The sequence below is a fragment of the Nicotiana attenuata genome, unplaced genomic scaffold (genome assembly GCF_001879085.1).
Source record: "Nicotiana attenuata strain UT unplaced genomic scaffold, NIATTr2, whole genome shotgun sequence".
NCBI lineage: Eukaryota > Viridiplantae > Streptophyta > Magnoliopsida > Solanales > Solanaceae > Nicotiana > Nicotiana attenuata.
In genome coordinates, this window is record NW_017676457.1 from 20,919 (window position 1) to 33,215 (window position 12,297).

The following is a 12,297-nucleotide window of genomic DNA, read 5'->3' on the forward strand; positions in this document are numbered from 1 at the left end:
CGATAACTCTTTGTCTTTCAATGACTTGTTATTCCGGCCGTGGTCAGTTCTTCTATCGGGAGCGAACCTATTTGTCGACCGAAACCCTCTGCCGCGTCCTTCGGCCCTTTCGTAGGGCAAAAATTGGCCCTTAGAAGATCGCCGATCTGCATCAAAATCATCCTTCGATTTATCCTTGTTCTTTTCTCGATCCCGAGTTGATGCCGGGAACCCGAGCTGATCATCTTCTATTCTTATCTTTGATTCATAACGGTTATGGACATCCGCCCATGTAGTTGCCTGGAACTCGAGCAGGCTTTCTTTTAGTTTTTGGGAGGCATCGGAGCTTCTCGGGTTCAACCCTTTAGTAAATGCCTCAGTTGCCCATTCATCTGTTCACGTGTCATGCTATCGTACGAACATTTAATATAAACCGATTTTACCCTACACAAGAACAACCGACTCAAATTCTTCCGCTTGCCAAAAGATACGAGGACAACTTTGATCGTTTTCCATCACAAGTAAAAGAAGGGAAAGAGGGAAAATAAAGAATTTTCAGTCAGTGTGTACAAAATGCCACTGCACTCACTACTCTTTCGTAATAATATGCGTGAACCTAATTAGTATAAAATAGTAATTTTTATGTCTCCTTTTCTTTTTAATTTGTTTTAGAAAAAATAATTGTATTTTTACATAGTAGTAAGTTTTCAATTTTAATATTCTTATTTTGCCCTTAAATATTGTATTTTTACATACAGTGTTTGAGATCACAAGATTCAAATAATATTTTTGGTATGTTACATGTTTGAGATTACAAGATTCAAGTAATATTTTTGGTATGTTAAACACACTGTTAGTTTAATATCACAAATTCAATTTTTTTTTAATTTTATATTCTTAAACTTCATGTCCAATTAAATTAGGACGTTCAAAGAAGTGTAATTATTTTGATTAACATAGGAAAAGAAAGAAAGAAAAGATAAATGAGTTAAAGCTTACGGAACCCGTACGCTGCTTGGCCATCTTTATAGAAACATTATGTGAGTTAGGGGGCGATGCTTTTAGAAACTATAAAGCAGCCACTTAACAGCCATTTTCTCTTTATTTAAACATGTAGAACAATGATTTTTCTTAACCACATAGTTTTCTGACTTTCTTTCTTCATATTACTTTCTTAGTGTGTAAGTATTAACCTATCAAATCAAAAGGCAACTAATGCTGCAGATGAAGTCCTCCAAATACCATCAACTATTGTCCATTTGACAGGTCCATGTTCTACTCCCAAATTAGTAGAATTTCAAGAAAAAAGTGGAAAGTGCAGAGCAAATTAGACCCCAAAATAAAAGTTGTAGAGCCCCGTGCTGGGCCACTTTGCTTTTGTATTTTCCTGAATATGAATAAATATAGTGATTCAAATATGCAAAAAGCAAGCACACAATTCAAATCCAAACATCAATGGCCTAACTTTAGTTCCTACTCTCATTACCTTTAGCAAATAGTATAATAAAACAACAAAGGGGTCCATCACCTCCCTTAATCAAAAGCTTCTTTCCCTTTTACTTTCCTTAATCCACTTCTAACTTCATCTTAATAAGTAGATCCAAGATTCATTTGTTCTTCTTTCCTCTCATAATTCATTTTGCCATGACTTCCTCTGAGAGCTTGAGCTTCTTTTCTCCTGAATATACTTCTCCTAAGATGTTTCCCCTTACTCCATCGCCGTTACCACCACCACTACCACCACCAGTACCATCACATAAACGCGGCGTACCAGTACCATCTCCTATGAACCAAATTGTCGTGTCAAAACATGCCTTGAATCAACCTTTGACACCAGAAATCCCATTTGAAAGCAAGACAAAACCAGTACAATATATTGTACCACGACAACGTAGACGGACAAATCCTGGAGTATGGTTTGTTGCAATCCTATGCATGATATTCTGCTTACTTCTTATATGTTTTGGGATTGTCACACTAGTCATATTCCTTTCTATTAAACCAAGAAATCCACTGTTTGATACATCTAATGCTAGCCTCAGTCTCATCTACTTAGACTCCCCACAGTATATGAATGGTGATTTTACATTTATTGCAAATTTCACCAATCCAAACAGGAAGCTGGATGTGAGATTTGAGCATTTGGATATTGAGCTATATTTTTCAGATAGTCTAATAGCAACTCAAGTTCTTCAACCTTTCACTCAGAGACGACGCGAAACACGGCTAATACCAGTTCACATGATATCTAGTTTGGTTTATTTGCCACCAATATCAGCATTCAAACTCCAAAAGCAGGTCCTAAGCAACAGAATTGTTTATAACATCAGAGGAACTTTCAAAGTCAAAGTTAATATTGGCCTAATTCATTACTCTTACTGGTTACATGGGAGATGTCAGTTAGAGATGACAAGTCCACCTGCAGGTGCTCTTATTACCCATAGTTGTAGAACAAAGAGATGAAATGGTAAAAAAAAAAAAAAAAAAAAAAAAGGATTATTACTTCTGTATATTGCATACTTTAGAACAGCAATTTGATTTGATTTTTATTTTCTCCTTGTGGAATAATGCTTTAAGTAAGCGCACAGGAATTGCATTTTCACCTGTAATGGATCCTAATAACAGTATAAAAGCTACTACGCCTCGATCCCAAGCAAGTTGAGACAGGTTATATAAATCCTCATTTTCCATGTTCTTTCATTTATGTCCGTCTCAACCCAATATTTACCTAAACTCTGTTTTTTTAGCACTAGTAAGTTCCCTACAGTATAGCTCAATAATTGGAAGGAAAAAGGCTCTGATCAATTTAGACAATTGTCTCTTTTTCTTTTCTTTGTTTTGTTTTTTTCCTATCATTTCGCCCCAAGAAATTAGCCCTATTATTTATACTTTTTTAATAATTTAGCTCTAAAACTGCTATATGTTCTATAAAGGGGTGCCAGCTAACTTGTACTACTAGTATAATACTATATGATATCAATTCCTGGTTGTTAAAGTAGCTGAGATAGCAAAGCAGAATATTCAGGAAGCACTTAGGGAGATTCATGAGTCACTTTTTGACAATTGTAAACAATTCAGCAATCTTTACCTGTTACTACTTTCTAATTCATTACTCCTCCCTCCGTTCCACTTTATGTCATTTTTGGGCATTTTTCTTTGTGGTCCACAATATTTATTTTTTCGGATATCAAGAAAATATTAACTTCTTCATTCCAACGTCGTCCTTGAAGTAAAAAACCTCGGTGTAGTTTGTTATATTTCCAATGAGCAAATTCAGGTTAATATGGTCAATTTCATTGTTAATTAACACTAAAAGGTGAATTCCTTAATATGTGTGTCACGACCCTAAAACGGACCCGGTCGTGATGACGCCTATCGTGAAACTAGGCCAGCCGACACAAACCCCAAAACCAACCAGACATTTATAATAAGTCATTTAAAACCATTAATTAGCTAAAATCCCATAATATAAGTTAAAATAAACAGTGCGGAAACATAACACAGCCCGGTATCGGGGTATCACCAGTCATGAGCAACTACAACTCGTCTCGGAATAAGAAAGGACAATATAGTCTGAAAACAAATGCTAATACAAAGCTGAATAAGATAGGAAGGAGAAGCACTGGGCTGCGAACTCCGAGCAGCTACCTAGTCAACTCCGGGGACCTGTAGAAAGGCTAACCAGCACTCGCTATCGCGACCCGAGACTCCTGGATCTGCACACAAGGTGCAGGGAGTAATGTGGGTACACCAACTCAGTAAGTAATAAAAGTAAAGGCAGCTGAGCAGTAAGAAAACACGTAAACCACGTCATAACGCTACAGCAAAACAATATAAGTCCAGAACAATGCAGTAAAGCAATAAAACTTGTAAAAACAACTCAGTTCAATAAAACCCTTTAAAACATCTTTCAATAGTTTCAAACGAGTGATGAAAACAGTGAGTAAAAGGATAGAAACGTAAACATCCCCTTGGGCAAAACAAGTACCATAAACCGCCCCTCCGGCATAATAACAGTAGAACCAGCCCCTCGGGCTACCTCACAATCACTCGTAATCAGCCCCTCGGGCAACAATATGAAACAACAACAGCTCCTCGGGCACTATCACATCACACACACTAGGTACCCGCGCTTACTGGGGGTGTACAGACTCTGGAGGGGCTCCTACAGCCCAAGCGCTAACATAAGCCATCTCGTGGCATAACAAATCAGGCACTCGGCCTCTCATATATCATATCTCACAAATCAGTACAACCTGCTGCGGCGCGCAACCCGATCCCATGATATCCTCACAACACAGGCCCTCGGCCTCAGTCAGAACTCACTCAAGCCCCTCGGGCTAACAGTAAAACAGGTACTCGGCTCAAAATATCATTTATAAAATCAAAAGGAGTAAATAAAATCCGAGTTATGAAATCAGTGAGAGCATAGCATGATTGAGTGTAAATATTGTCAAAACAGTGAGGAACAGTAGTAAAAAAAACCCTAAGGGTCCACACAGTCGGCACAAGGCCCAAACACGGCATTTAGCCCCAAACATAGTAATACTTTCCAAAATATAATAATATCAAAAGGTTTCCAATTAAATATGCGATTAAATAGTAGTACGGGGTGGACCAAGTCACAATCCCCAGCGGTGCACGATCCCACGCTCGTCATCTAGCGTGTGCGTCACCTTAAAATACCACAACGATGGGAAATCCGGGGTTTCATACCCTCAGGACAACATTTACAATCATTACTTACCTCAATCCGGTCCAAACTCTAGCCCGCAATGCCTTTTCCTCTCGAATCGGCCTCAACTCGGCCCGAATTTATCTAAAATCAGAATCATAACATCAAAATAGGCTAAAGGAACAAAACCCACGCGAAAATAACCAAATTTACTCAAAAATCCGGAAATAGGCCAAACCCGACCCCCGGGCTCACGTCTCGGATTCCGATAAAAAATCACAAAACTAGAATCTTTACACTCTCACGAGTTCATACATACCAAATATATCAAAATTCGACCACAAATGACCCCTCAAATCCTTGAATCAAAGCCTCCAATTTCAAGCCCTAAACCACCAATTTTAACAACTAATTCCCATAAATTACATGTCTAATCAGTAAAATATCACCATAGAAATGAGTTTTAGTTTTAAGAATCTTACCTCCACAAAGTTCCCTTGAATTCCCTCTTCAAAATCTACCAAAAAGCTCTCAATCCGACTTCAAAATGGTGAAACAAAGCTGAAAATTGCGAAGGAAGCCTTTTATAGGTTCTAGCCCAGGTATTCCGCACCTACGGCCTATTTCACGCTCCTGCGGACCGCACCTGCGGTCAAGACAACACATCTGCGGTTCTTCATTAAATCCTCCGGGGCCGCATCTGCGTCCAGGAACCGCACTTGCGGTCCCGCAGATACGCCCAAAGCACCGCATCTGCGACCAAGCTCCAATTGGCCCAAATCCGCTTCTGCGACCTCTCCTACGCACCTGCGGCGTCGCACCTGCGGTCCCCAATCCGCAGGTGCGGAAACAACAGAAGCAGAAAAATTCTGCAACTCTCCTCAAATTCCAAATCTTCCGCCAACCTTCTGAATCCATCCCGAGGCCCCCGGGACCTCAACCAAAATTAAGAACAAGTCACATAACACTATTCAAACTTGTACCAACACTCGGAACACTCAAAACAACGCCGGAACACCAAATTACCCTCGGATTCAAGCCTAAGGGTTCTAAAACTTCCAAATTTCCGATTTCGATCAAAAAGTCTATCAAACCTCGTCCGAATGACCTGAAATTTTGCACACACGTCCAAAATGACACAACGGACCTACTCCAACTTCCAGAATTCCATTCCGACCCCTATATCAAAATTTCCACTACCAACTGGAAAATGCCAAAATTCCAATTTCGCCAATTCAAGCCTAAATCTACTCCAGACCTCCAAAATACATTCCGAGCACGCTCCTAAGTCCCAAGTCACCTCAGGAAGCTATCCGAATCATAAAAACCAAATTCCGAGATCGTTTACTCACAAGTCAACTTCCGGTTGACTTTTCCAACTAAATGGCCAACTTAAGAGACTAAGTGTCACATTTCTCCACAAAACCACTCCGAACCCAAACTAACCAACATGATGCGATGAAATACAGCTAAACAACATATAAAGAAGCAGAAATGGGGGAAACAGAGCGGTAACTCATGCAACGACCGGCCGGGTCGTTACATCCTCCCCCTCTTAAACAAACGTTCGTCCTCGAACGGGTCAAGAAACATACCTGAAGCCTCAAATAGGTGAGGATATCTGCTCCGCATCTCCCGATCGGTCTCACAAGTAGCCTCGTCCACGGGCCGACCTCTCCACTGCACTTTCACTGAAGCTATATCCTTTGATTTCAACTTTTGAACCTGACGCCCCAAAATAGCCACTGGCTCCACATCATAAGTCAAATCACCATCTAACTGAACTGTGCTGAAATCCAAAACATGAGACGGATCGCCAATATACTTCCGAAGCATAGAAATGTGAAAGAACGGATGCACACTCGACAAGCTGGGTGGCAAAGCAAGATCATAAGCCACCTCCCCAATCCTCCGAAGAACCTCGAAAGGCCCAATGAACCGAGGACTCAATTTACCCTTCTTCCTAAATCTCATAACACCCTTCATGGGTGAAACCTTCAGTAGAACCTTCTCCCCAACCATGTAGGACACATCACGAACCTTCCTGTCAGCATAACTCTTTTGTCTCGACTGCGCTGTACGAAGCCGCTCCTGAATCACCTTCACCTTGTCCAAAGCATCCTGCACCAAGTCTGTCCCCAAAAGCCTAGCTCACCCGGCTCAAACCAACCAACTGGAAACCTACACCGCCTCCCATACAAAGCCTCATATGGAGCCATCTTAATACTCGACTGATAACTGTTGTTATAAGCAAACTCCGCGAGCGGTAGAAACTGATCCCATGAACCACCGAAATCAATGACACAAGCGTGTAACATGTCCTCCAATATCTGAATAGTGCACTCGGACTGCCCGTCTGTCTGAGGGTGAAAAGTTGTGCTCAACTCGACCTGAGTACCCAACTCTCTCTGCACGGCCCTCCAAAACTGCAAAGTAAACTGAGTACCTCTATCTGAGATGATGGAAACTGGGACACCATGAAAATGTACTATCTCTCTGATATAGATCTCTGCCAATCGCTCTGAAGAATAGGTAGTACACACAGGAATGAAGTGCGCGAACTTGGTCAGCCAATCCACAATCACCCAGATAGCACGAACTTCTTCAAAGTCCATGGGAGCCCAACTACAAAGTCCATGGTGATCCGCTCCCACTTCCACTCTGGAATATCCATCTGCTGAAGCAAGCCACCCGGTCTCTGATGCTCATATTTCATCTGCTGACAATTGAGACACCGAGCTACAAATCCCACAATATTCTTCTTCATCCTCATCCACTAATAATGTTGTCTCAAATCCTGATATATCTTCGCGGCACCCGGATGAATGGAATACCGCAAGCTATGGGCCTCCTCTAAGATCAACTCCCGAAACCCATCCACATTGGGCACACATATCCGGCCCTGCATCCTCAACACCCCATCATTACCAATAGTCACATCTCTGGCATCGTCGTCCTAAACTTTATCCTTAACGATAAGCAAGTGAGGATCATCATACTGGCGCTCTTTGATGCGATCAAACAAGGAAGACCGAGAAACCACACAAGCTAAGACCCGACTGGGCTCCGAAATATCCAACCTCACAAACCGATTGGACAAGGCCTGAACATCAACTGCTAGAGGTCTCTCCCCAATAGGAATATACGCCAAACTACCAATACTCACCGCCATCCTACTCAAAGCATCGGCCACTACATTGGCTTTCCCGGGATGGTACAAGATAGTGATATCATAATCCTTTAGCAGCTCCAACCACCTCCGCTGCCTCAAATTGAGATCTTTCTGTTTAAACAAGTGTTGGAGGCTACGATGATCAGTAAACACCTCACAAGACACACCATACAAATAATGCCTCCAAATCTTCAACGCGTGAACTATGGCAGCCAACTCTAGATCATGCATAGGATAGTTCTTCTCATGGGGCTTCAACTGACAAGAAGCATAAGCAATAACTCTACCCTCCTGCATTAACACACGCCCAATACCCACTCTCGACACATCATAATACACTGTATATGAACCTGAAGCTGATGGCAAAACTAACACTGGAGCTGTGGTCAAGGCAGTCTTGAGCTTCTGAAAGCTCGCCTCACACTCATCCGACCACATGAAAGGCGCACCTTTTTGAGTCAACTTGGTCAAGGGTGATGCAATAGATGAAAATCCCTGAACAAACCGACGGTAATAACCCGCCAAACCAAGAAAACTGCGAATCTCTGTGGCTGAGGACGGCCTGGGCCAACTCTGAACCGCCTCTATCTTCTTCGGATCAACCTGAATACCCTCGCTGGACACCACGTGCCCCAAGAAAGCCACTGAACTGAGCCAAAACTCACACTTGGAGAACTTTGCATAAAGCTTTTCCTCCCTCAATCTCTATAACACAACTCTCAAATGCTCCGCGTGCTCCTCCTGACTATGCGAGTATACCAGAATATCATCAATGAAAACAATAACAAATGGTCGAGATAAGGCCAGAACACACTGTTCATCAAATGCATGAACGCTGCTGGGGCATTGGTCAGCCCAAAAGACATCACAAGGAACTCATAATGACCAAATCGGGTCCTGAAAGATGTTTTAAGAATATCCGAGTCCCTGATCTTCAACTGGTGATACCCTGAACAGAGATCAATCTTGGAGAACACCCTCACTCCCTGAAGCTGGTCAAATAAATCATCGATGCAAGGCAAAGGATACTTGTTTTTGATTGTGACCTTGTTCAACTGCCTGTAATCAATGCACACCCTCATAGTGACATCCTTCTTCTTCACAAATAGGACAGGCGCACCCCACGGCGACACACTAGGCCGAATGAACACCTTATCAAGGAGTTCCTGAAGTTGCTCCTTCAACTCCTTCAACTCCGCTAGTGCCATACGATATGGAGGAATAGAAATGGGCTGAGTGCCCGGCACCAAATCAATACCAAAATCAATATCCTTGTCCGGTGGCATACCCGACAGGTCTGCAGGAAACACATCGGGAAAATCCCTCACTACTGGAACTGAATCAATGGTAGGAGTCTCTACACTAACATCCCTCACAAGGGCTAAGTATGAAAGACACCCCTTCCCAACCATCCGCTGGGCCTTCAGAAATGAAATCACCCTACTGGGAACAAAATCGGTCGAACCTCGCCACTCAATCCGTGGCACACCCGGCATCGCCAACGTCACTGTCTTAGCTTGACAGTCCAGAATAGCACGACACGGAGATAGACAATCCATGCCCAATATCACATCGAAATCCACTATACAAAGTAACAGAAGGTCCACTCGGGTCTCTAAACCCCCAATAGTCACCACACATGACCGATATACGCGGTCTACAACAATAGTATCTCCCACCGGAGTAGATACACGAACAGATAAAACAAGAGAATCACGGGGCATATCCAAATAACGAGCAAAATACGATGACATATAGGAATAAGTGGAGCCAGGATCAAATAACAGAGAGGCATCTCTGTGGCAGACTGAGACAATACCTGTAATCACAGCATCTGAAGCAATTGCATCGGGTCTAGCTGGAAGTGCATAGAAACGGGCCTAACCGCCACCTGATCGACCTCCCCCTCTGGGGCAACCCCTAGGTGACTGTCCTCCACCCATAGCTGGTTGGGCAGGTGGCAAAGTAACTGGTGCTGAAGTCGAGGGTTGACTCCTTTGCTGAGATGAACCCCCAAGACGACGAGGACACTGCCTCCACATATGCCCCAACTCCTCACACTCATAACAACTCCCTGGTGCTGGAAAAGGGGACTGAAGGGAACCCCTAGCACCGGGATGACTAGCTGAAGAACCTGGCATAGAAGAGCCCTGAACTGATGGAGCATGGGACGAACTCTGGGCTGGAAGGGCACTGAGTGAGGAATGACCCTGATGAGAATTGTGAGAACCATGGCACGATGATGCCCCACGAGAACCTGGGCGAGCTAACTGAGCATGCCTGAATGGCTGGCCTCGACCATGCTGAAACTAGCCCCCATGATGAGTACCACTTAATCCACCCTGACCACAAGGCCTCTTAGCCTCCCTCTCGAACCTCTCCTGACCACGAACCATCTCAATCTGTCGCGCTATGTCCACAACCTCATCGAAGGTAGCACCAGATACTCTCTCTCTGGTCATAAGCAAGCAAAGCTGATAACCGAGGTCATCTATAAACCTCCTGATCCTCTCTCGATCTGTGGGAACCAACCAGATCGTATGACGAGCCAACTCCGAGAACCGCATCTCATACTGTGATACAGATCTATCACCCTGATGAAGCTGCTCGAACTGCCTGTGCAGCTCCTCTCGGCGAGACTCAGGTGCAAACTTCTCCAAGAGGAGAATGGAGAACTGCTACCAAGAAAGGGGCGCTGCGTCAGCTGGCCTACGCCTCTCGTAAGCCTCCCACCATCTAAGTGCAGCCCCTAAAAACTGGAAAGTGGTGAACGAGACCCCATTGTTTCCAAAATACCTGCGGTTCGAAGCATCTCTGACACTTGTCCAAGAAACCCTGGGCATCCTCGCCCTCTGCACCACTGAAAGTCGGAGGCTGAAGTCTCCCAAACCTCTCCAATCTGCGCTGCTCGTCCTCTGGCATAACCGGAGCTACATAACCCTGAGTAGCTGCAACCGGCTGAACTGGAGGTGACCACGGTGTCTGAAGTCCCTGCACGACCTGCTCAGGTGTGCAAGCGGTGGGAGTCTGGGTGCCTCCCCCGGCCTGAGAAGTAGCTGCGGCCATAGTAACTCAGACCGCCTGAGCTAGGCCAGTGCACACTGATAGAATCTGGGCTAGGGCCTCCTGAAGGCCTGGAATCACAATAGGCACAGCCGGTGCCTGAGCTGGTGATGCTGGAGCGTCCACAACTAGGACCTGATCCTGAACTGGGGTTGTTGGTGGATCTGCAGGTGCTGCCCTAGCTGCTGTGCGGGCTACACCTCTGCCCCTACCATGGCCTCGACCACGTCCTCGGCCTCTAGTGGCCCCAGCTGATGGTACTGGTGGTCGTCCATCCTGACCGGTAGCGCATGTCCTCACAATCTGTGAGAGAATAGAATAACAGAAGTTTAGTACTAGAATCAACAGATTCGCACGACAGGAATTCAAGAATATAAAGTTTTCCTAAAGGTTCTGCAGCCTCCCGAGGATAAATACAAACGTCTCCGTACCGATCCACGAGACTCTACTAAACCTGCTCATGACTTGTGAGACCATGTAACCTAGTCTCTCATACCAACTTGTCACGACCCTAAAATTGACCCGGTCGTGATGGCGCCTATCGTGAAACTAGGCCAGCCGACACAAACCCCAAACCAACCAGACATTTATAATAAGTCATTTAAAACCATTAATTAGCTAAAATCACATAATATAAATTAAAATAAATAGTGCAAAAACATAACACAGCCCAGTATCGGGGTGTCACCAGTCATGAGCAACTACAACTCGTCTCGGAAAAAGAAAGGACAACATAGTCTAAAAAATGCTAATACAAAGCTGAATAAAATAGGAAGGAGAAGCACTGGGCTGCGAACGCCGAGCAGCTACCTAGTCAACTCTGGGGACCTGCTGAAGACTAATCAGCACTCGCTATCGCACACAAGGTGCAGGGAGTAATGTGAGTACACCAACTCAGTAAGTAATAAAAGTAAAGGCAGCTGAGGAGTAAGAAGACACGTAAACCACGTCATAACGCTAGAACAAAACAGTATAAGTCCAGAACAAGACAGTAAAGCAATAAAACTCGTAAAAACAACCCAGTTCAGTAAAACCCTTTAAAACATCTTTCAATAGTTTCAAACGAGTGATGAAAATAGTGAGTAAAAGGATAAAAACGTAAACAACCCCTTGGGCAAGACAAGTATCATAAACCGCCCCTCCGCCATAATAACAACATAACCAGCCCCTCGGGCTACCTCACAATCACCCGTAGTCAGCCCCTCGGGCAACAACATGAAATAACAACAGCCCCCCGGGCATTATCACATCACACACACTGGGTACCCGTGCTCACTGGGGGTATACAGACTCCGGAGGGGCTCCTACAACCCAAGCGCTAACATAAGCCATCTCGTGGCATAACAAATCAGGCCCTCGGCCTCTCATATATCATATCTCACAAATCAGTACAACCTGTTGCGGCGCG

General features: G+C 44.1%; 1 protein-coding gene across 1 annotated transcript; it reads left to right on the plus strand.

Moving 5' to 3' along the window:
• The first annotated feature begins 1,413 nt into the window (after positions 1 to 1,413).
• On the plus strand, positions 1,414 to 2,679 carry LOC109221016. Its single transcript, XM_019385483.1, has one exon. It carries the CDS (start codon positions 1,624 to 1,626, stop codon positions 2,440 to 2,442), a length of 819 nt encoding a protein of 272 aa, XP_019241028.1. The 5' UTR covers positions 1,414 to 1,623; the 3' UTR covers positions 2,443 to 2,679.
• Positions 2,680 to 12,297: the final 9,618 nt, after the last annotated feature.

Excerpts from the sequence above, each read along its gene's own strand:
- LOC109221016 (XM_019385483.1), top strand. The coding sequence starts at position 1,624 with ATGACTTCCTCTGAGAGCTTGAGCTTCTTTTCTCCTGAATATACTTCT.